General features: G+C 44.9%; 2 protein-coding genes across 3 annotated transcripts; one reads left to right on the top strand and one right to left on the bottom strand.

The window, feature by feature from the left end:
• Positions 1 to 1,424: 1,424 nt before the first annotated feature.
• chpf2.S (chondroitin polymerizing factor 2 S homeolog) lies at positions 1,425 to 15,374 on the bottom strand. The gene is made up of 5 exons (XM_018224067.2): positions 15,276 to 15,374; positions 9,677 to 9,961; positions 8,472 to 9,036; positions 5,637 to 5,819; positions 1,425 to 3,318 (listed from the first exon to the last, which is right to left on the bottom strand). Exons 1-5 carry the CDS (start codon positions 15,368 to 15,370, stop codon positions 2,059 to 2,061), a joined length of 2,388 nt encoding a protein of 795 aa, XP_018079556.1. The 5' UTR covers positions 15,371 to 15,374; the 3' UTR covers positions 1,425 to 2,058.
• A 98-nt stretch (positions 15,375 to 15,472) lies between these two features.
• Positions 15,473 to 24,581, top strand: abcf2.S (ATP binding cassette subfamily F member 2 S homeolog). Of its 2 annotated transcripts, none has more exons than XM_018224093.2 (14): positions 15,473 to 15,608; positions 19,351 to 19,502; positions 20,217 to 20,429; positions 20,524 to 20,706; positions 20,967 to 21,138; positions 21,247 to 21,342; positions 21,681 to 21,783; positions 21,925 to 22,020; positions 22,096 to 22,215; positions 22,602 to 22,691; positions 22,773 to 22,883; positions 23,369 to 23,560; positions 23,638 to 23,841; positions 24,057 to 24,581. In XM_018224093.2, the coding sequence occupies exons 2-14, from the start codon at positions 19,364 to 19,366 to the stop codon at positions 24,180 to 24,182; spliced, it is 1,845 nt and encodes a 614-aa protein (XP_018079582.2). In that variant the 5' UTR covers positions 15,473 to 15,608; positions 19,351 to 19,363; the 3' UTR covers positions 24,183 to 24,581. The 2 variants fall into 2 exon arrangements, with proteins under 2 accessions (XP_018079582.2, XP_041424085.1); XM_041568151.1 differs by having other exon boundaries at positions 15,532 to 15,649.
• The last annotated feature ends 952 nt before the right edge of the window (positions 24,582 to 25,533 follow it).

Raw genomic sequence — 25,533 nt, 5'->3', positions numbered from 1 at the left:
TTATAATCTGAGCAGGGACTGAAACCTGACCATGTATCTATAAAACAATAAGAAATAATGAATATTGGAAAAGTACTTGTTTTATGGGATGCTGACAGAACCCCTGAACTTCATGGGGTCACTATCCATCCCCTTTAATACAGAGATCATGGAGACCCATAGCAGCCTAAAGGGTTTATGCAACATCAGAGCCAGGATGGTGACCCCAGGATGACAGGTACCCCATGTTAGTTACAAAGCCCATTGGGGAATATATGATCATGTCATTCCAGTGACTGCTCATGGCTGGGCAGTTATTTGTGACTCATGAATCTCTGCTTTGGGTTTCATCCCATGGAAGTAACACAATGGATACAGGCTGGGGGCAAGAGGCTTGAGGAGCCTGTGGCCAAGATCATCTTTACAAGTACATTAGAGGACATTATAGACAAATAGCAGGGGACCTTTTTACCCATAAAGAGAATCACGTACCAGAGGCCTCCCCTTCAGACTAGAGGAAAAGAAGTTTCATTTGAAGGAACAGAGTAGGGGGTTCATCACAGTGAGGACAGTGAGGTTGGGGAATGCACTGCCGGGTGATGATTCAGTTAATGACTATAAGAGGGACTTGGATGATTTTTTGGACAGACATAATATCAAAGGCTATTGTGATACTAAACTCTATAGTTAGTATAGATATGGGTATATATCATTTATGTGACAGTAGGGAGGGGTGTGTGTATGGGGCTGGGTTTTCATTTGGAGGGGTTGGACTTGATGGACTTTGTCTTTTTTCAACCCAATTTAACTATGTAACTATCTTGGGTTCAGGTGCAGGATACATCTTGTTGCAATAAAGGACAACTTTCCTGTAAAAAAAAACATATGGTGCAGAATCACCAAGGACACATTATGGGTCAACAGGCACAGTAACATATGTGAACGTGATGTCTCAGCACTGTGACACCCATCTATTCAATGGTAATGTTTAGAGTGGAAACCTTCATCATGATGGTAAGAAGATTGCATTACGGGAAGTTCCATCTTTTATGGACCTTGGCATTGGGTGTGGACTGCAAGAAACCCCTGACGTTTTGCATTTATAGAGCGTGAGGATTCTTGTGGTGCAGGTAATTTAATGACAAATCAAACCCTAAGTTCTCCATGAAGAGGAGAAGCCACTCACCTTCCTACATCCAAATTCTGCCCAAAGCCAAGTGCTGGACCTTTTCTGTGTATCATAAAAGAATGAATGAAGGATCTTATTCAGCTCCTTCTCTGTGTTCTGCTTTTGCTGAGCAATTGCTCTTTCACCTTTACTTCTATATCATTATTTATTGGCAATAACAAGGGCACGAGGAGCTCTCTCTCCCGTAGCCACAACTAGAAGCCATGCAGCACTGAGGGTATAAAGCACTGAAAGATTGTTTTGGCAAAGCCTAAAATGCATTCAAATATATTAGGAAACACTTGTTTCTATGACAACATTCCTGTACATTTCTAATTTTCCAGTAGCAAGAACCACATTTCCATCAGTGCAATTGGCATTTTTTTTAGACAATGTGCATTAACGGTTCCTTAGTATTGTGCCACTCACAGCTCATATAACAACATATGTACAGTATACACTGATCTCTTGGAGTTATAGCCCCTGGCATATTGCTCTCATGGAGTTATAGCCCTGGGTCCGTTGCTCTCATGGAGTTATAGCCCTGGGTCCGTTGCTCTCATGGAGTTATAGCCCTGGGTCCGTTGCTCTCATGGAGTTATAGCCCTGGGTCCGTTGCTCTCATGGAGTTATAGCCCTGGGTCCGTTGCTCTCATGGAGTTATAGCCCCTGGTCCGTTGCTCTCATGGAGTTATAGCCCTGGGTCCGTTGCTCTCATGGAGTTATAGCCCTGGGTCCATTGCTCTTATGAAGGTTTTGGCCTGTGTACATACTGGTCTTATTGCGTTGGCCTACATTATTGCTTTGGTCTTCCCCAGTATGAAAGCTTTTGGAAGAAACCTGGCATGACCTACTGGTATTGGTCCAGGTCTGGTCATTTCTCCTGGCTTACAGTTGGCCAGTTTGTCCTATTACGTACTGTTTGTCTGTTCTTGCTCAAACAGAGCCATTGCAAGGTGACTCCTTGAGCCTAAAGACTCCAGGTTGCTAAGCACACAGCGGTGATATCCATCCCCAGACAAGTGAGAACTGCAAGGCCTCAGAGAGAACCTTTGGACAAGTGCTGGTTCCAGAGCCCGGAACACATGAAGTTCTGAGAAATGCAAGAACAGCTCTAGAAGTTCAGTGTAACCACCTTCTTCATCCTCTTCCTCCTCTCGTTCAACCCTTTCAGATAACATCTTTTGCCTGGCAGCCATGAAGTCTGAATTATAGAAGCAGAATTCGGATGAGGAGAAGTGGTCAAAATGGCCATTTTTCAGGGGATCTGGGGATGATGGAGGATCAAAGCTGTGGCGCACAATATCTGGGCTGAACTCCTGATAGTGGACAGGAGAGAAAACCTGCCAGGCTTTTATGGCATTCATCCGGCAGCGATTCACTGCCTCTGTGGTGACTTCACTCCATGCGCTCACCAGGAAAAAGAGCGTTTCCCTCGGATGTTTCTTGGAAACCACCTCCATGATCCCCACCTGGGATGGGCTCTCGCTTCGGACCTTGACTTGTTCTATATGTAAGTGGGAGAATCTTCTCTCCAGCTCTGAAAAAACTGCACGCACTTCTTCAAAGGCATCTGTTGTGTGCCCAGCAGAGCCCAAGTCATAAACCAGCACCACCGTGAGGGCCACATTTTCCTGTGTATCCAACATATTAGTGGCGAAGGCATCTAGGAATCCTGTAACATACGCAGTGTCTGTAGGTACCAGTGGTAGGATAAAGTGAGCACGGGTGGCTTCAGTAACATAGGGCATTGGAAGGATTTCAACCCGACCCAGTGGACGTAAGAGACTGAGACGCTTGTTCAGGACACCAACATGGCCTCTCTCTGTGGTTACTTGGAGCAGCAAATCCAAAGTGTACTCCATGCCACGAGTGGGATCAAAACGTCGGTAGCCATTGAGAAGATGCTGCAGGTGGAACCGAAGGAACGGGTTATACTGGCCATTAAGTTGTTCCACAGCCTCCTCCAGTATTTGCCGCACATCCAGCAGCCACACTCCCTGCAACAGGCACTTGGGGGCTCCATCATGGCAAGAGTACGTGTGGGTCTCTGTGAAGTACTCCCATGTCAGAAGGTCAAAACGAGATGTTGGGCTGAAGGGAGGGTTTATCCCCACTGGCCAAAACACATCGTCCCTCTGAGTCCAAGAGGAAAGGTTTCGGATCTCTGCCTGTGGGAGATGAGAAAATTGGGGGAACACAATGGAAAGCAAATTTGAATGCAGCCCAGAGGGAGCAATGATTGGACAAGAACACACAGAGAGGGACTTTAACAAAAGAGGAGAGCAAATGAGAGAGGACATGAGGGATGAGAAATGAGTGGAAAGTAATGGCCATCAAAAGAAAATTTCCCACCAGACATAAACATAGGAACAAAGTAAGTTAGGTTGAAGAACCATCAAGTTCAACCTTTTAACTCTTTTTTTTAACCTGCCTAACTGTCAGTTGATCCAGAGGAAGGCAAAAAGCCCATCTGAAGTCTCTCCAATTTGCCTCAGAGGGGGAAAAATTCCTTCCTGACTCCAAAATGCAATGGGACCAGTCCCTGGATCAACTTGTACTATGAGCTCTCTCCCATATCCCTGTATTCCCTTACTTGCTAAACACCATCCAACCCCTTCTTATACCTATCTAATGTATCAGCCTGTACCCCTGATTCACTTCCCAGCTCTCCCTGTAACACCCCTTTCCCTCCTCTAATCTCATTGGCTCCCTCCTGTCTGCTGGGAGGAGCTACTGGTGAATAAAGCATCCGACCCTTCCTTGTACCTATCTAATGTATCAGCCTGTACCCCTGATTCACTTCCCAGCTCTCCCTGTAACACCCCTTTCCCTCCTCTAATCTCATTGGATCCCTCCTGTCTGCTGGGAGGAGCTACTGGTGAATAAAGCATCCGACCCTTCCTTGTACCTATCTAATGTATCAGCCTGTACCCCTGATTCACTTCCCAGCTCTCCCTGTAACACCCCTTTCCCTCCTCTAATCTCATTGGCTCCCTCCTGTCTGCTGGAGGAGCTACTGGTGAATAAAGCATCCGACCCTTCCTTGTACCTATCTAATGTATCAGCCTGTACAACTGATTCACTTCCCAGCTCTCCCTGTAACACCCCTTTCCCTCCTCTAATCTCATTGGCTCCCTCCTGTCTGCTGGGAGGAGCAACTGGTGAATAAAGCATCCGACCCTTCCTTGTACCTATCTAATGTATCAGCCTGTACCACTGATTCACTTCCCAGCTCTCCCTGTAACACCCCTTTCCCTCCTCTAATCTCATTGGCTCCCTCCTGTCTGCTGGGAGGAGCTACTGGTGAATAAAGCATCCGACCCTTCCTTATACCTATCTAATGTATCAGCCTGTACCACTGATTCACTTCCCAGCTCTCCCTGTAACACCCCTTTCCCTCCTCTAATCTCATTGGCTCCCTCCTGTCTGCTGAGAGGAGCTACTGGTGAATAAAGCATCCGACCCTTCCTTATACCTATCTAATGCATCTGCCAGTACCTCTAAATCAGGGAAAGAATCCAACAGAATAAGGATTAGGAAGGTTAGGCTAATTGGTTTTAAGGTATAAGAATTAGGGTAGAAGGGTTAGGATAATAGGGTTAGGGTATAAGGTTTACAATATTAGGGTTATGGTATAAGGATTAGGAAATTAAAGTTAGGGTATTAGGGTAAAGGTATTAGGGTTAGGGTATATGAATTAAGGTATAAGGATTAGGATATTAGGGTTAGGGTATAAGATTTAGGGTATTAGAGTTAGGGTATTAGGGTTAGGATATTAGGGTTAAGATATTAGAGTTAGGGTATAAGGATTAGGGTATAGGATTATGGTATTGGGGTTAGGTTAATGGGGTTAGGTTATTACCAAGGCACTTAGCCAAGCATACATCAGATCAGAGAATAACACAGCAGGGGCAATCATGTAGAGGGGCTTTTGCAAAAATGACACCAGTGGGGTTAGAAGGGTTTAACAGGACCCCCTGCTGAGGAGCTTCATAAGCCCCCATGTATATTCACAGGAGCACGTTTAGTTGGGTTAGAGTTACACTGCTGTGCACCCTACTAACCTCTATTTGTTTCATGCCCTCTTATTTCCCCTTTATTTCCTTCACTGTCTGTTTGTTGCCTGTTTCATGTCTCCTGTGTCCCCTCCTGCCCCAAACAATTATCCAACAACTGGACAGACTGAAGCTCCATCAAACACAGCGGGTGCTGAGGGTTCCTGGGGTTCATGGGGTCTGGTCCCAGCGGCCTTGTGTTACATGCGGCCCAATAGGGACAGGTCTTTCTCCTGAAATGTAACTTCAGTCAAAGCATCTTTGTAACACGGGTGAGCTGGGGGCAAGTTTATAGGCGCCAGGTTCAGACCTGCGGGGTCTTATGTGAAGTGACACTAGGAGAGGGCAAAAGGTTTGACAAGAAAATGGCACTGATGGGAGGAGAAATAAGAATGAGGGAGGAGCTATATCATCCAGCAGCCAATCAGTACCTGTAGTTGCTGAATTCTGCTGTATGTTCTGTGCAGTCTAATCTGGCTGAGCCGCCGCTGCAGTTGGTACATTACGACTGGGTCCCTCACTGGATAAACAGAGACCGCCTCCCGCACGGACTCCTCTGCCAAGTTCTCCACATTCGTGTTTCTGGCGAGGTCCAGACTAGTGAAGTGCAGGTTCTGGAGAAACAAAAATGTGACCACAGGGCCAAGGTTCAGACTCGCTGTAAAGTCCATGTGATTCTTGGCTCTCAGCACTTTCTGTAGTACATAGAATTAGTAGAGCTACACAGGACTAAACTATAAGCTACAGATGATTACGTTCATTACATTGCCTTCTGGCCCTTTAGCATCAGACACATTGGAAAATGTTTCTCAAAATATGTACAGGAGATTGGGGGACTTTGGGCTGAAGTACAGGAGATTGGGGGATTTTGGGCTGAAGTACAGAAGATTGGGGGACTTTGGGCTGAAGTACAGAAGATTGGGGGACTTTGGGCTGAAGTACAGGAGATTGGGGGACTTTGGGCTGAAGTACAGGAGATTATGGGACTTTTGTCTGAAGTACAGGAGATTGGGGGGCTTTGGGCTGAAGTACAGAAAATTGGGGGACTTTGGGCTGAAGTACAGGAGATTAGGGGAGTTTTGGCTGAAGTACAGGAGATTGGGGGGCTTTGGGCTGAAGTACAAAAGATTGGGGGACTTTGGGCTGAAGTACAGAAGATTGAGGGACTTTGGGCTGAAGTACAGAAGATTGGGGGATTTTGGGCTGAAGTACAGGAGATTGGGGGACTTTGGGCTGAAGTACAGAAGATTGGGGGACTTTGGTCTGAAGTACAGGAGATTGGGGGACTTTGGGCTGAAGTACAGGAGATTGGGGGACTTTGGGCTGAAGTACAGGAGATTATGGGACTTTTGTCTGAAGTACAGGAGATTGGGGGGCTTTGGGCTGAAGTACAGAAAATTGGGGGACTTTGGGCTGAAGTACAGGAGATTAGGGGAGTTTTGGCTGCAGTACAGGAGATTGGGGGGCTTTGGGCTGAAGTACAGGAGATTGGGGAACTTTGGTCTGAAGTACAGGAGATTGGGGGGCTTTGGGCTGAAGTACAGAATATTGGGGGACTTTGGGCTGAAGTACAGAAGATTGGGGAATTTTGGGCTGAAGTACAGGAGATTAGGGGAGTTTTGGCTGAAGTACAGGAGGTTGGGGGGCTTTGGGCTGAAGTACAGAAGATTGGGGGACTTTGGGCTGAAGTACAGAAGATTGGGGGACTTTGGGCTGAAGTACAGGAGATTGGGGGACTTTGGTCTGAAGTACAGGAGATTAGGGGAGTTTTGTCTGAAGTACAGGAGATTGGGGGACTTTGGGCTGAAGTACAGGAGATTAGGGGACTTTGGGCTGAAGTACAGGAGATTGGGGGACTTTGGGCTGAAGTACAGGAGATTGGGGAATTTTGGGCTGAAGTACAGGAGATTGGGGGACTTTTGGCTGAAGTACAGGAGATTAGGGGAGTTTTGGCTGAAGTACAGGAGATTGGGGGACTTTGGTCTGAAGTACAGGAGATTAGGGGACTTTGGGCTGAAGTACAGGAGATTGGGGGACTTTGGGCTGAAGTACAGGAGATTGGGGAACTTTGGGCTGAAGTACAGGAGATTGGGGGACTTTGGTCTGAAGTACAGGAGATTAGGGGAGTTTTGTCTGAAGTACTGGAGATTGGGGGAGTTTGGGCTGAAGTACAGGAGATTGGGGGAGTTTGGGGTTAAGTACAGGAAAGAACAGGTGAAGAACAGGTGATTGGTGAAGTTTGGGCTGAAGTACAAGAGATTGGTGAAGTTTGGGCTGAATACAGGCTATTGGGAAAATTTGGGCTGAAGTACAGGAGATTGGGAACAAAGCTGAAGCAAAATGAAAGTTGTCCTTTACATCCAAAGCAAGAGAACTGAGGGTGTGAGGTGGAACCATTTGCTATATAGTTAGAGGGACCAGGAGTCATCAGTTATTTCAGTCCTGTCTCCTGTGGGGAGGGAAGACATACACAGAGAGGCCCCTAGAGAAAAGTCCTTGCACTTCCTTGTACTTGCGCTTTCCTTGTGTCTCCTCTTTCAAATGAAGCACTGCTGCTCCTACTGATCCTACTGACCACCACCTCCAAACCACGAGAGAGCTCTAAGATTCCCTTGGTGGCCTGATTTAATAAGCACCTAAAAATGGGGTGTTAAACTGAGATGTACAGACACATCTCCATTGTAATTCTGTATGATTCACAGCCATGTGAGAACACAACTGTGTCAGTCTTGATGCATCACACAGAATTCAGTCAGTAGCAACTCCCTCCTAATTGTGTGTGTTTCAATCTATAGGGTTCCCAATCTCATGTGCTGCTTCTAATCCCATAAAACTGACTTTGACATAGCCTTTGCCCATCATACAGGACACTGGCCAACGGACAGGAGATTGGGGAGCCTTTGGCCAATGTATGAGAAATTTGGAAGGAGATAGTGAAGCCTTTGGCCAACAAACAGGAGATTCACATTTTGGCTTTGGCCCAGGTGCAGACACACGGGGGAGGATTTAGGCACCAAAAAGCATATTCACCTGTTTTGGCATGAAATTGGCTTTGTGCGTGTGAACCTGGCCCGAGGCTCGAGGTGCAGACACAGAAGAGTTTTGAATCAAGCGTAGGGACTGATTCATAAGCCCATTTTGCCTTACAGTGTGCGAGACAGAGGCAAAAGTCTGGCATCTAACAGCAGCCCCTTTAGCATTCGCAAAAGTCTATACTACAGGTGGACATGTAAAGACCATTTGCAATAAAGGTACCTTCCATTTACCTGGTATTTGGGCATACAGGCCAGTCCTAAACAGTCTTGTAAGCATCGCCCCAGCCACTCGTCAGACCTCGGGCTCAGGATATCAGAACGGCAAAAATCCAAATGGGGCACCAGACTCAGGAGCAGCGAACGGGACAACAGAAAACCGGAGCCTCCATGACAATATTGCCAGCCATCTTGCCCCCCGATGAACTCCATTGGCCGACCCAAATAGGTGGGGGGAGCAGGACTGAGGTGGGCAACCAAGTCCTGAAGTCGATAGCCGTTAGTGTAAGAGTCATCCTGAGTGATAAAGAACCAGTCGTAGCCAGAGAGCAGATGAGTTTGCATATAGCGCAGGGTGTGATACATCAGCCAAGCAGGGCGCTCATCTCCCAGGGTAATTACTTCCATTCCTGCTGGGGCTTTAGATGCACGAGCCGCAGTGAAGAACAGTAAGCGGGAGACATGGGGGGACAGGGTCCGGTTTACACCAACTGCCAGAGTGTTCATAGTGGAGCGAGATGACAGCACAATTACTGAGAGGCGCTCTCTGAATCCAAGTTCTGATTGGATGTAACGAGTCCTACAGGGGGACACACAAGACAAGAGCACCCGTGAGACATCTGCTTGGCACTGGCAGCTGATGAAAAGCTATTGGGGGGTAGCAACGAATGGTGAGGGACAAGATAAGTGATTTACTGTATAAGATCTGTTATACAGATAGCTAGAATCTCAGCTGCCATAAAGCAGGACAGGACTGCTGCTTACAATGGGATCAGATAGGATCTGTGCAGCCACTGGGACAGAATGTTCTGTTATACAGATAGCTAGAATCTCAGCTGCCATAAAGCAGGACAGGACTGCTGCTTACAATGGGATCAGATAGGATCTGTGCAGCCACTGGGACAGAATGTTCTGTTATACAGATAGCTAGAATCTCAGCTGCCATAAAGCAGGACAGGACTGCTGCTTACAATGGGGATCAGATAGGATCTGTGCAGCCACTGGGACAGAATGTTCTGTTATACAGATAGCTAGAATCTCAGCTGCCATAAAGCAGGACAGGACTGCTGCTTACAATGGGGATCAGATAGGATCTGTGCAGCCACTGGGACAGAATGTTCTGTTATACAGATAGAATCTCAGCTGCCATAAAGCAGGACAGGACTGCTGCTTACAATGGGGATCAGATAGGATCTGTGCAGCTACTGGGATACACTTACCTCAGTACTTTGCTGGGAAGGACATGGGGGGGCCGGCTGTAAGGAATAATCTTGGGTTTCAGGTTATCTGTGTATTTCTTTGGATACTTTTCCTGCACTTCCAGGAATCTCCCAGCTTTTCCTAAACACTGTTCCCCAGAGTCTCCCTGGATCAAGGAAACATGCAGGAGACTGAGGCTGCAGCCCAATGACAGTCCCAGAATGAGAGGAAGAGCCGGACGCAGGAGGCCAAGAAGGGAGGCCGAAGTCACAGAGTGGAACGGGGGCCACATTCTGGCACATAACCTGGAACACAGGCACAAACTCACTGATACAGACATGAAACACATGAAACATAGTAGCAAAGACTGGGAATCAATTCTTCTAAATGAAACTTGACAACCCTTATATATTTATATATAGTGATCATATCCCCCTTATATATTTATATATAGTGATCATATCCCCCTTATATATTTATATATAGTGATCATATCCCCCTTATATATTTATATATAGTGATCATATCCCCCTTATATATTTATATATAGTGATCATATCCCCTTATATATTTATATATAGTGATCATATCCCTTTATATATTTATATATAGTGATCATATCCCCTTATATATTTATATATAGTGAACATATCCCCTTATACATTTATATATAGTGATCATATCCCCCTTATATATTTATATATAGTGATCATATCCCCTTATATATTTATATATAGTGATCATATCCCCCCTTATATATTTATATATAGTGATCATATCCCCTTATATATTTATATATAGTGATCATATCCCCCTTATATATTTATATATAGTGATCATATCCCCTTATATATTTATATATGGTGATCATATCCCCTTATATATTTATATATAGTGATCATATCCCCTTATATATTTATATATAGTGATCATATCCCCTTATACATTTATATATAGTGATCATATCCCCTTATACATTTATATATAGTGATCATATCCTCCTTATATATTTTATATAGTGATCATATCCCCTTATATATTTATATATAGTGATCATATCCCCTTATATATTTATATATAGTGATCATACCCCCTTATATATTTATATATAGTGATCATATCCCCTTATATATTTATATATAGTGATCATATCCCCTTATATATTTATATATAGTGATCATATCCCCTTATATATTTAAACAGGGGGGTTGTGGGAGCACTCTAAAGGCTTTAAAGTATATATATAAGTATAATAAATGCTATTGCATATGTACCCAAAACAGGGGTTATTTTGTTACAAAGTTATGATCATAAAATTGATAAGCCACCATACCACATCAAGGTAAACCCCGAATGGCGGTCCCTAACTTATTTTATATTTTATGTGCATTTTAGCATTACCTGTAATCAATGTCCGTTGAACGCTTTTTTTTCACTGGGGCAAAAATCCTCCCCAGCCAGAATCGGGCTTTTAAAGGAGAGATATTCCCCCAAAACAAACGCCCAATTTTAAATATATATATTTATAATAGTGATCATACCCCCCTTTTATATATTTAATATAGTATCAACCCCCTTATATTTTTATAAAAGTGATCATATCCCCTTATATATTTATATATAGTATCATACCCCCCTTATAATTTAATATAGTGATCATACCCCCTTTATATATTTATATATAGTGTTTATATCCCCTATATTTTTAAAATATAGGATCATACCCCCCTTATATATTTATAATAGTATATACCCCCTTATATATTTTTTATATAGTGACAACCCCCCTTAATATTTATAAAAGTGATCATATCCCCTTATATATTTATATATAGTGATCATTTTCCCCTTATATTTTTATATTAGTGACATACCCCCTTATATATTTATATATGGGATCATACCCCCCCTTATATTTTTTAATATAGTGATATACCCCCTTATATATATATATAAGTATCATACCCCTTATTTTTTTTTTATATATATGCATATCCCCCTTATATTTTTATATATAGTGATCATATCCCCTTTATATTTATATATAGTGACATACCCTTTATATATTTATTTTATTGATCATATCCCCTTATATATTTATATATAGTGATCATATCACCCTTTTTTATATTTAATATAGTGATCTTTTTCCCCTTATATATTTAAATAGTGATCATACCCCCTTTATATATTTATATATAGTGATCAACCCTTATGTATTTAATATAGTGATCATATCCCCTTAGATTTTATATAGTGATCTATCCCCTTTATATATTTATATTTAATGATCATTCCCATATTTTTATATATAGTGATCATATCCCCTTATATATTTTAAATAGGATCATATCCCCTTATGTTTTTATATATAGTGTCATACCCCCTTATATTTTTATATATAGTGTTTCATTTTCCCCTTATATATTTATATATAGTGATCTTTATCCCCTTATATATTTTATATAGTGATCATATCCCCTTAAATTTTATATATAGTATCATACCCCCCTTATATATTTATATATATGATCATATTCCCTTTTATTTATATATAGTGATCATATCCCCTTATATATTTATATATAGTGATCATATCCCTTATACTATTTATATATAGTGATCATATCCCCTTATATATTTATATTATTAGTGATCATATCCCCCTTATATATTTATATATAGTTATCATATCCCCTTATATATTTATATATAGTGATCATCCCCTTATATATTTATATATAGTGATCATATCCCCCTTATATATTTATATATAGTGATCATATCCCCTTATATATTTATATATAGTGATCATATCCCCTTTATATATTTAAACATTGTGAGCATAGCCCTTAAATATATATATATTATATAATGATTGCATATGTCCCCCTTATTTTATTTATATATAAATTGATAATCCCCATATCAAATAAGGGTGAATCCCAATCCCCCTATATATTTATATTTAGTGATTTTAGATCCCACTTAATGTTTATTTATGTGCTCAATCCCCCTAATATTTTATAAAGGAGAGATATTCCCCAAACTCCAATTGTAAATACCTTATATATTTATATATAGTGATCATATCCCCTTATATATTTATATATAGTTGATCATATCCCCTTATATATTATATATAGTGATCATATCCCCTTATATATTTATATATAGTGATCATATCCCCCTTATATATTTATATATAGTGATCATATCCCCTTATATATTTATATATAGTGATCATATCCCCTTATATATTTATATAAGTGATCATATCCCCTTATATATTATATATAGTGATCATATCCCCTTATTATTTATATATAGTGATCATATCCCCCTTATATATTTATATATAGTGATCATATCCCTTAATATTTATATATAGTGATCATATCCCCTTATGTATTTATATATAGTGATCATATCCCCTTATGTATTTATATATAGTGATCATATCCCCCCTTATATATTTATATATAGTGATCATATCCCCTTATATATTTATATATAGTGATCATATCCCCTTATATATTTATATATAGTGATCATATCCCCTTATATATTTATATATAGTGATCATATCCCCTTATATATTTATATATAGTGATCATATCCCCTTATATATTTATATATAGTGATCATATCCCCTTATATATTTATATATAGTGATCATATCCCCTTATATATTATATTATAGTGATCATATCCCCTTATATATTTATATATTATAGTGATCATATCCCCTTATTATTTATATATAGTGATCATATCCCCCTTATATATTTATATATAGTGATCATATCCCCTTATGTATTTATATATAGTGATCATATCCCCTTATATATTTATATATAGTGATCATATCCCCTTATGTATTTATATATAGTGATCATATCCCCCTTATATATTTATATATAGTGATCATATCCCCTTATATATTTATATATAGTGATCATATCCCCTTATATATTTATATATAGTGATCATATCCCCTTATATATTTATATATAGTGATCATATCCCCTTATATATTTATATATAGTGATCATATCCCCTTATATATTTATATATAGTGATCATATCCCCCTTATATATTTTATATATAGTGATCATATCCCCTTATATATTTATATATAGTGATCATACCCCCCTTATGTATTTATATATAGTGATCATATTCCCCTTATATATTTATATATAGTGATCATATCCCCTTATATATTTATATATAGTGATCATATCCCCTTATATATTTATATATAGTGATCATATCCCCTTATATATTTATAATATAGTGATCATATCCCCTTATGTATTTTATATATAGTGATCATATCCCCCTTATATATTTATATATAGTGATCATATCCCCTTATGTATTTATATATAGTGATCATATCCCCTTATGTATTTATATATAGTGATCATATCCCCTTATGTATTTATATATAGTGATCATATCCCCCTTATATATTATATATAGTGATCATATCCCTTATATATTTATATATAGTGATCATATCCCCTTATATATTTATATATAGTGATCATATCCCCTTATATATTTATATATAGTGATCATATCCCCTTATATATTTATATATAGTGATCATATCCCCTTATGTATTATATATAGTGATCATATCCCCTTATGTATTTATATATGGGTGATCATATTCCCCTTATATATTTATATATAGTGATCATATTCCCCTTATATATTTATATATAGTGATCATATCCCCTTATGTATTTATATATAGTGATCATATCCCCTTATATATTTATATATAGTGATCATATCCCCCTTATATATTTATATATAGTGATCATATCCCCTTATATATTATATTAGTGATCATACCCCTTATGTATTTATATATAGTGATCATATCCCCTTATATATTTATATATAGTGATCATATCCCCTTATATATTTATATATAGTGATCATATCTCCTTATATATTTAATATAGTTGATCATATCCCCTTATGTATTTATATATATTGGTCATATCCCCCTTATATATTTATATATAGTGATCATATCCCCTATATATATTTATATTATAGTGATCATATCCCCTTATGTATTTATATATAGTGATCATATCCCCTTATATATTTATATATAGTGATCATATCCCCTTATATATTTATATATAGTGATCATATCCCCCTTATATATTTATATATAGTGATCATATCCCCCTTATATAGTTATAAATAGTGATCATATCCCATTAAGTGTCTCATCTCCAGTGTAACAATCAGAAGTTGATGTTGGTAAATCAGTGTCTGTAGTTGGAGTGGGCGGTTCCATTAGGCAGTGGGGGGGAGGGCAGGTACCACTGAGGGTGAGAGGGAGGGGTGAGTAGACAGAGGGAAGGGAGGGGTAAGTAGAGGGGTAAGTAGTAGAGTGAGACGGGAGTTGTATGTCTGTATATTACACTTGGGGTTGGTCCCTGGGCTCCTGTGTGTGACTGACAGTGAGGGAAGAGAGTGGGTGAGTGAGTGGGTGAGGGGAGGGCAGCGCTAGGCAGAGGCAATTACAGAACAAGATAAACAAGAAAATCATTGAATAGGAGAAGTAAAATATGGGAAACACTTACCGTTGTCTTCTGGGCGGGGCGTAGTCGCACAAATGGGCGGGGTCGAGGTTGTAGTCATTTGCCCGGTACCATTTCCTGTCAGTATGTGATCTCATCACTGACGTACATTAAGCTCCGCCCTCTGTCTTTTTTACGCGGTGCATCCTGGAATACTGAGTCTAAGCTGTCTTCTTGTGCTAATGTGGGAAGGCGTTGGGAACTACAAGTCCCATAAGGCAGTGCGTCTAAATCGCCTGGCTCCCTAGTAAAAAGGAATGTGATTGGATCCCGAGCCGGCGGCACGTGGATCCGAGTGTGAGACAGAGAGACCGGCAGGGACAGTAAAAGGCTGAGGTGAGGGCTCCGTGTGCGCAGTCTTGTGGGACAGTCTGTGTGTAAGTGACGGGGCCGCGGGGGATGAGGAGTCAGTGAGTCTGGGGGAGAGCGAGTGGCACTGCTTATTCACTCTCTGATGTCAGGGGTCGGAGGGGGCGTTGAGGGGTCGGGAGTGAGTTGAGGGGTCGGAGGGAGAGTTGAGGGGGTGCAGAGTAGAGACAGTGAGTACATGGGGGGGGGACTATAAGGTCCCACAGCGAGTGACTAATTGGGGGGCTGTTGGGCCTGTGAGGTGAAATGTCGGGGCCTCTATTCATTCTCAGTCCAGACCTGGTCGGTTTGTGGGACATTGGAAATGAGACAGGGGGTCGTGTAGTCTGGGGGCCCCATTACTAATTGTCAGTGTGTGGGGGGGATACTAGGGACACATTGGCCCCATTACTAATTATCAGTCAGTGGGGGGGGGGATACTAGGGAACACATTGGCCCCCATTACTAATTGTCAGTCAGTGGGGGGGGGATACTAGGGACACATTGGCCCCATTACTAATTGTCAGTCAGTGGGGGGGGATATTAGGGACACATTGGCCCCATTACTAATTGTCAGTCAGTGGGGGGGGGATACTAGGGACACATTGGCCCCATTACTAATTGTTCAGTCAGTGGGGGGGGGATACTAGGGACAACATTGGCCCCCCTTACTAATTGTCAGTCAGTGGGGGGGATTACTAGGGACACATTGGGCCCCATTACTAATTGTCAGTCAGGGGGGGGGGGGATACTGGGGACACATTGGCCCCTTTACTAATTGTCAGTCAGGGGGGGGGGATATGGGGACACTTTGGGCCCCCATTACTAATTTGTCAGTCAGTGGGGGGGGGTACTAGGGACACTTGGGCCCCATTACTAATTTTCAGTAGGGGGGGGGGATTTTAGGGACACTTTGGGCCCCATTACTAATTGTCAGTAGGGGGGGGGGATACTAGGGAAAAACATTGGCCCCATTACAATTGTCGTCGGGGGGGGGATACTAGGGACACTTTGGGCCCCCTTTACTAATTGTCAGTCAGGGGGGGGGGGTTTATTAGGACCATTGGCCCCATTACAATTGTCATCAGGGGGGGGGGGATATTGGGGGACACATTGGGCCCCCATTACTAATTGTCAGTCAGTGGGGGGGGGATACTGGGACACATTGGCCCATTACAAATTGTCAGTCAGTGGGGGGGGGATTTTAGGGACACATTGGCCCCTTACTAATTGTCAGTCATGGGGGGGGGATACTGGGGACACATTGGCCCATTACTAATTGTCAGTCATGGGGGGGATACTAGGGAACTTTGGCCCCATTACTAATTTAGTGTGTGGGGGGGATTACTAGGGCCCCACTTTTGGCCCCTTTACAAATTTATCAGTCAGTGGGGGGGGATACTAGGGACACTTTGGGCCCCATTACTAATTGCAGTCAGGGGGGGGGGGGAACTGGGGACACATTGGCCCCATTACAATTTGTCAGTCATGGGGGGGGGATACTAGGGACACATTGGCCCCATTACTAATTTCAGTCGGGGGGGGGATACAGGACACATTGGCCCCCATACTAATTGTCGCCCAGGGGGGGGGGATATTAGGGACACTTGGGCCCCCATTACAAATTTTGTCAGCAGGGGGGGGGGGATATTAGGGACACTTTGGGCCCCCCATTACTAATTGTCAGTCAGGGGGGGGGGATCGGGGACACTTTGGGCCCCATTACTAATTGTCGTCAGGGGGGGGGGGGATATTGGGACACATTGGCCCCTTACTAATGTCAGTCAGTGGGGGGGGGATACTAGGGACACTTGGCCCCATTACTAATTGTCAGTCAGGGGGGGGGGGATACTAGGGACACTTTGGGCCCCCTTTTCAAAATTGTCAGTCAGTGGGGGGGGTTTACTAGGGACACATTTGGCCCCATTACTAATTGTCAGTCAGTGGGGGGGGGGATACTAGGGACACATTGGCCCCATTACTAATTGTCAGTCAGTGGGGGGGGATACTAGGGACACATTGGCCCCCATTACTAATTGTCAGTCAGTGGGGGGGGATACTAGGGACACATTGGCCCCATTACTAATTGTCAGTCCAGTGGGGGGGGGATACTAGGGACACATTGGCCCCATTACTAATTGTCAGTCAGTGGGGGGGAATACTAGGGGCACATTGGCCCCATTACTAATTGTCAGTCAGTGGGGGGGATACTAGGGACACATTGGCCCCAATTACTAATTGTCAGTCAGTGGGGGGGGATACTAGGGACACATTGGCCCCATTACTAATTGTCAGTCAGTGGGGGGGGGGATACTAGGGACACATTGGCCCCATTACTAATTGTCAGTCAGTGGGGGGGGATACTTAGGGACACATTGGCCCCATTACTAATTGTCAGTCAGTGGGGGGGGGATACTAGGGACACATTGGCCCCATTACTAATTGTCAGTCAGTGGGGGGGGATAACTAGGGACACATTGGCCCCATTACTAATTGTCAGTCCAGTGGGGGGGGGGATACTAGGGACACATTGGCCCCATTACTAATTGTCAGTCAGTGGGGGGGGATACTAGGACACATTGGCCCCATTACCTAATTGTCAGTTCAGTGGGGGGGGATATTAGGGACACATTGGCCCCATTACTAATTGTCAGTCAGTGGGGGGGATACTAGGGACACATTGGCCCCATTACTAATTGTCAGTCAGTGGGGGGGGATATTAGGGACACATTGGCCCCATTACTAATTGTCAGTCAGTGGGGGGGGGATATTAGGGACACATTGGCCCCATTACTAATTGTCAGTCAGTGGGGGGGGGATACTAGGGACACATTGGCCCCATTACGAATTGTCAGTCAGTGGGGGGGATACTAGGGACACATTGGCCCCATTACTAATTGTTCAGTCAGTGGGGGGGGGATATTAGGGACACATTGGCCCATTACTAATTATCAGTCAGTGGGGGGCGGGGGATACTAGGGACACATTGGCCCCATTACTAATTGTCAGTCAGTGGGGGGGGGATACTAGGACACATTGGCCCCATTACTAATTGTCAGTCAGTGGGGGGGATATTAGGGACACATTGGCCCCATACTAATTGTCAGTCAGTGGGGGGGGGATACTAGGGACACATTGGCCCCATTACTAACTGTCAGTCAGTGGGGGGGGATACTAGGGACACATTGGCCCCATTACTAATTGTCAGTCAGTGGGGGGGGGGATATTAGGGACACATTGGCCCCATTACTAATTGTCAGTCAGTGGGGGGATACTAGGGACACATTGGCCCCATTACTAATTGTCAGTCAGTGGGGGGAGGATACTAGGGACACATTGGCCCCATTACTAATTGTCAGTCAGTGGGGGGGATACTAGGGACACATTGGCCCCATTACTAATTGTCAGTCAGTGGGGGGGGGATATTAGGGACACCATTGGCCCCATTACTAATTGTCAGTCAGGGAAGTGGGGGATACTAGGGACACATTGGCCCCATTACTAATTGTCAGTCAGTGGGGGGGGGATACTAGGGACACATTGGCCCCATTACTAATTGTCAGTCAGTGGGGGGGGATACTAGGGACACATTGGCCCCATTACTAATTGTCAGTCAGTGGGGGGAGGATACTAGGGACACATTGGCCCCATTACTAATTGTCAGTCAGTGGGGGGGGGGGGGTAATGAGACAAATCTAATGGGTTTTCTGTGTGTCCCTGGGGGGGGCAGCTGACAGAACAAAATGCCCTCTGATCTGGCCAAGAAGAAAGCGGCGAAGAAGAAGGAGGCGGCTAAAGCTCGTCAGAGACCCAAGAAAGACAATGAGGACGCCGCCCCCGAGGAACTTGAGCAGCAGTCGACCAATGGCTCCTCACTCGCTGGTACGTGACACGAGGGAGGGGCTTGCACTTTATCTTGGGGTTCAAGGGGAAGTAAGTGTGAGCTGTGCCACTGGGATTTATTGGGGCTGCAGGGAGGAGGAGCTTCAGGGCTCCAGTCTGAGTGGGAGGAGCCTTGGGGCTTCCATAGAAATTAAGGATGCACCAAATCCAGGATACAGTTTAGTATTCGGCCGTTTCCAGCAGAATTCAAATTCATCCGAATCCTTGTGCCTGGCCGAACCGAATTCTTAAAATCACATCACTTTTTGTCACAAAACAAGGAAGTAAAAAATGTTTTAGACGCGCACTTCCTGCACAGCTTTATTTTCCCTCCCCCTCACTCATTTCCATATGCAAATTAGGGTTCAGGTTCAGTACTCACCAGAATCTTTCACGAAGGACTCGTGGGTTCAGCCAAATCCAAAAAAGTGGATTCAGTGCATCCCTAATACAAACAAGGAGGAGCCTCAACACTATACAGTGTGTTTGGCCAATAGCCAGTGGCTTTTACAGGGAACGGAGGAGGATTGGTCACCATGTTATTAGGGCTGCACAGAGGAGGCGGAGCATTAGGGGTTTCAGTACTAACCAATAACATCCCAGCACAGAGGAAGGAGAGAGATGTATGTGAGTGCTAGCCAATAACAGCAGGGAGGAGGAGCCGTATAATTGTGGTTATAGGGTGGTACTTGATACTGTTGTTACTTGGTGCAGAGGTGGATGAAGTGACGAGGCAGATGGAGGAGTTTGAGCTGAGGAAGGCTGAAGCCCGTGCTGTTACTGGAGTCCTGGCGTCTCACCCAAACAGTACGGACGTTCATATCATTAACATGTCGCTGACCTTCCATGGGCAGGAGCTGCTGAGCGACACCACCATCGAGCTGAACTCTGGCAGGAGATACGGTCTGATTGGTCTCAATGGCACCGGTGAGCCCCTCGGGGGTGGGGTTAGTGTGACACACACACAGGGGAGGGGCTTATTTGGTGGGGAAATGCTCAGCCATTAATCCTCTTTCCTCAGGGAAATCCATGCTGCTGTCGGCAGTGGGGGGGCGGGAGGTGCCAATCCCGGATCACATCGATATTTATCACCTGACGCGGGAGATGCCCCCCAGTGATAAGAGCGCCCTGCAGTGCGTCATGGAGGTGGATACGGAGAGGAACATGCTGGAGAAGGAGGCCGAGAGACTGGCGCATGAGGATGGTGAGAGTTCATTCTGGGTGGGACCCCTCTAAACAGAGCGCAAGGCTAAACCCCCAAACACCAACTGTTCCCCCAGTGGTGGCTCTCATGGGTGACAGTGTCATTAGCCTCGGCACGGCTTCTTTCCGCTGACCCCTTATAGTCCAAGTGTGAGGGGACACTGCAGATAGTGGGGTGCAGTCCCTGTCCCTTTAATTGCACCCCCAGTTAGTGGGACTGGTCAGTGTTTCCTGATCACTGTTTAACCCTTCCCTCCCCAGCGGAATGTGAGAAGCTGATGGAGTTGTATGAGCGTCTGGAGGAGTTGGACGCAGCAAAGGCCGAGGTTCGGGCATCCCGGATCCTACACGGACTGGGGTTCACTCCCGCCATGCAGCGCAAAAAGCTGAAGGATTTCAGTGGGGGCTGGAGGATGCGTGTGGCCCTTGCCAGGTCAGTGATTGGGTGGAGCCTCCTGTATGTCCCAGACTGCTCCTGGGGGGCACATATATTGCATTGTGGGGGTTGAATTCTGCATTAACCAACTCTTGTGACCTACAGAGCCCTCTTCATTCGCCCATTCATGCTGCTCCTGGATGAGCCGACCAATCACCTTGATCTGGAGGCCTGTGTGTGGCTGGAGGAGGAGCTAAAATCGTGAGTATCAGTGGTTTCTTGTTGGGCCCTATTCTCTGCCTGCGCCAGAAATGATGGAGTTAAGCCCCTCCCACTGCTGTAAATAGGGGAGCTTTCTGCAAAGTATGGGGGGGCAGTGTATCAGGGATGGTTGGTACGGGGGTGTGGGCATTGTATGTGGGAATACTATTGGTCGGATACATTGTGCCACGTAGTTTCTCTTCCAATTGGCTGTGTGCCTTTACAGCTTTACTGGCACATCTCCCTCTTAATCATCTCCCTTCCTTTAGGCAGCCCCCCACAAGCCTGACATTGCATTTCAGTTGCCCCCCTCACTCTCCGTCCCTTCTCCCCTAAAGCTTCCGGCGGATCCTGGTGCTGATCTCTCACTCGCAGGATTTCCTCAATGGCGTCTGCACCAACATCATTCACCTGCACAACCGCAAGCTCAAGTACTACACGGTCAGTCCCTCCCCACAGGGTTAATTATCTGTTTTATTGCCCCAGCCCTATATATACTGCACAAGACTTAACCCCAACACTCCCCTCTATTATACCTTCCTCCTATACATGGTGTTTTATGTGTATTATCTGCCCCCTCAGGGTAATTATGATCAGTATGTGAAGACTCGCCTGGAGCTGGAGGAGAATCAGATGAAGAGGTTCAATTGGGAGCAGGACCAGATTGCGCACATGAAGGTGAGTGGAGGGGCCACACGCACGGCATTCTGGGAGCTGTGTCCTCCGTTACTGATTGGTCGTTGTTATTCACAGAATTACATTGCTCGGTTTGGGCACGGCAGCGCCAAGTTGGCCCGTCAGGCGCAAAGTAAAGAGAAAACGTTGCAGAAAATGATGTCGTCCGGCCTAACCGAGCGAGTGGTCTCTGACAAGGTGAGTCTCATGCCCCTATTGCTGTGCCGCCTGTGTGAGGGCTAGTAAAGTGGGCTAGTAAATTGCTCCTCCTGTGGTTTCATGGGGCATAAGGACTGAATTGCCCTCTGTAGTGCCATGGGGGATTGGGGGTGTCCCTCCCATTGTTTGGGGCTGGTGTCGGAGCCTTGTTTGTACCCACTGACTGCGCTAGAGACCTGGTTAGAAAGTCACGGTGAAATATTCCGTTTATCTGGGGGTGCCAGTAATAATGGGAATAACCTGCCCCACCCCCAATGAAAACTCCTCCTCCATAGCCCCAAATCTTGTCTACGCAAGGCTGGAGCCCCATATTAGGTTAACCAGGAATATGGGGAGCACTAATGACGCTTCTCTGTGTGTTCCAGACTTTGTCCTTCTGTTTCCCGTCCTGTGGGAAGATTCCGCCTCCGGTCATTATGGTGCAGCACGTCAGCTTCCGCTACTCCCCCGAGGGGGTAAGAATGGGGCAAAGGGGGGGGGCTGGGGGTAATTAAATAGTGGGAAGTTGGGTGTCACGTCTTCTGTTCTCTCTTTAGCCTCTGATCTACAAGAACCTGGAGTTTGGGATTGACCTTGACACGCGAGTGGCCCTCGTGGGCCCCAATGGAGCTGGGAAATCTACTCTGCTCAAGCTTCTGGCTGGGGAGGTAAGGGGTGTCTTCAGCACTAGCCATGGGGCTAGTAAAGAGCTGTAACTTGCCTCCCATTGAGCACTAGCCACGGGGCTTGTAAAAAGCTGTAACTTGCCTCCCATTCAGCATTAGCCACAGGGCTTGTAAAGAGCTGTAACTTGCCTCCCATTGAGCACTAGCCACGGTGCTTGTAAAGAGCTGTAACTTGCCTCCCATTCAGCATTAGCCACAGGGCTTGTAAAGAGCTGTAACTTGCCTCCCATTGAGCACTAGCCACGGTGCTTGTAAAGAGCTGTAACTTGCCTCCCATTCAGCATTAGCCACAGGGCTTGTAAAGAGCTGTAACTTGCCTCCCATTGAGCACTAGCCACGGTGCTTGTAAAGAGCTGTAACTTGCCTCCCATTCAGCATTAGCCACAGGGCTTTTAAAGAGCTGTAACTTGCCTCCCATTGAGCACTAGCCATGGGGCTTGTAAAGAGCTGTAACTTCTTGCCCACAGCTACTGCCATCAGACGGAATGATCCGGAAGAATTCTCATGTAAAGATTGGTCGCTATCATCAGCACCTGACGGAGCAGCTGGAGCTGGAACTGTCGCCCCTGGAATACATGATGAAGTGTTACCCCGATATCAAGGAGAAGGAGGAGATGAGGAAGATCATTGGAAGATACGGGCTGACTGGGAAACAACAGGTAAGTGGCACTGGCTAATGTTCCTCCCACGGGCCCCGGGCCCCACACACTTTCTCACAGGATCTTCTTTCCTACAGGTCAGTCCAATCCGTAACCTGTCTGATGGGCAGAAGTGCCGTGTGTGCTTTGCATGGCTTGCCTGGCAGAACCCCCACATGCTCTTCTTGGATGAACCCACAAATCACTTGGACATTGAGACCATAGATGCCCTGGCAGACGCCATCAATGAATTTGAGGGGGGGATGATGCTCGTCAGCCACGACTTCCGGCTCATCCAGCAGGTATGCAGGGATTATTGCTGGGTTTGGGGGCAGGGATTATTGCTGGTTGTGGGGGCAGGGATTGTTGCTGGGTGTGGGGGCAGGGATTGTTGCTGGGTGTGGGGGCAGGGATTGTTGCTGGGTGTGGGGCAGGGGAAGAGGCCAGGCAGCAGGGATTCCTTGGGTGTTGGGACAGGGGAAGAGCAGCTTCAGTCTAACGTCCCTTTGTTCCTCAGGTTGCCCAGGAGATTTGGGTCTGTGAGAAACAGGCAGTGACTAAGTGGTCCGGGGGTATCCTGTCCTACAAGCACCACCTCAAATCCCGGCTTGGAGATGATGAACCCAAGAGCAGGGGCAACTGAGAGACCAGGATCTTGCAATGCAGGGGCAACTGAAAGCAAAGATCTCCCAGTGCCGGGGTGACTAAGACGCAACCAGTTTGGGGTTAATTCCACTTTGTAACAGACCCAAGTGCAGTCCAGGTTCATTCTCTGACCCCTTGTTGGGCCCCAAGCTCAGTGCCCACAAGTTATGGGCCTCCCTTTTACCCCTGGTGATTCTGAGAAGAAACTGCAGCTCAGGACTGTAACGCAATGAAAGGAATGGGCTGTCGGTAGGAATTGGGGGGGACTCTCCTGCTGCCATTCACTTTGAGACTCATGCTCACTCACACGGTCACTCACACTCACTCCTTTTCTTTTGTAAGCCAATTATTTATCTGTAACTCACCCTGAGACAATAAAGAGAAACCCTTCCCAAGATTCCACTCCTTCACTAGTTCTGTCTGTTGTGCAATGGGCTGGTATAGGGGGGCAGGAACTGCTCACTAGTAACCTCCCCGGGTTAAACGTAGTAGTGTTAGTAGTTGTTCTGTAGTAAGGGGGGCCCAGGCAGACCGCCAGGCTCCTCCCACCCTTCCCAGCTATAGTCAGGTGATCCCACTGGTGTCTAATAAAAGGGCAGCCAAGTTTGGGAGTTTTACTTTGAAAGCAGCAAGTAAGTTGCAGGTAAAACTTAGTCCCTGTGTAAAATGTATAATGAAGCAATAGAATTCTTAATGAATCAGATAAAATTGAGCATAGGACTGGCCAGATATGGGATGAGTTTATTATTAAATATATTGCAATATATGGACAAACAATCCCTGTGTTGTTTAAAGGGTAAGTCATATTCAGTAGCAGTAGCACAAAATGTCTCTGTCTTAAATATATTGATAATGGGTTGAGTGCAGAGGACTCTTGTATGTGTCTATATGTATTTTGTGGTCACACCCTCATTGCACCCCCACCTAATGGTTTAATAATGAGTAGTGAGTACAACTTTCCCTTGTATGATCTAGGGAGAGCCCCATTTAGTACCATTAGTACCTTTACCAGTTATTGATGAACCTTTCATGGGCAGCTATGGACCCCCTCTAATAGTGATAGACTGTGTTGCCAGATACCCAGAAGCACTAGCCGTATCCTCAATGTGGGCAGACAAAGTTGCTGATGCCTCCAGTATATTTTCAAGGGTTGGGTTTCCACTGATCACAGGACTCCATTCATGTCCAACCTGATGTGGTGTCTGTGTAAGTAAATACAAGTGAAGCAGCTGATTGGCAGCGCCTGTGGGAATGTTTAATGGCACCCTAAAGCAGAGGCTAAAGACCTTTGTGGAATCCCAAGGGAAGGACTGGGAGCGTTATCTCTGCATACAGAGAGGTACCACTGG

This window comes from Xenopus laevis, chromosome 6S, assembly GCF_017654675.1.
Source record: "Xenopus laevis strain J_2021 chromosome 6S, Xenopus_laevis_v10.1, whole genome shotgun sequence".
Taxonomy (NCBI): Eukaryota; Metazoa; Chordata; class Amphibia; order Anura; family Pipidae; genus Xenopus; species Xenopus laevis.
Note: the sequence above shows the minus strand (reverse complement) of the source record. Positions and strands in the feature narration are given on the sequence as shown.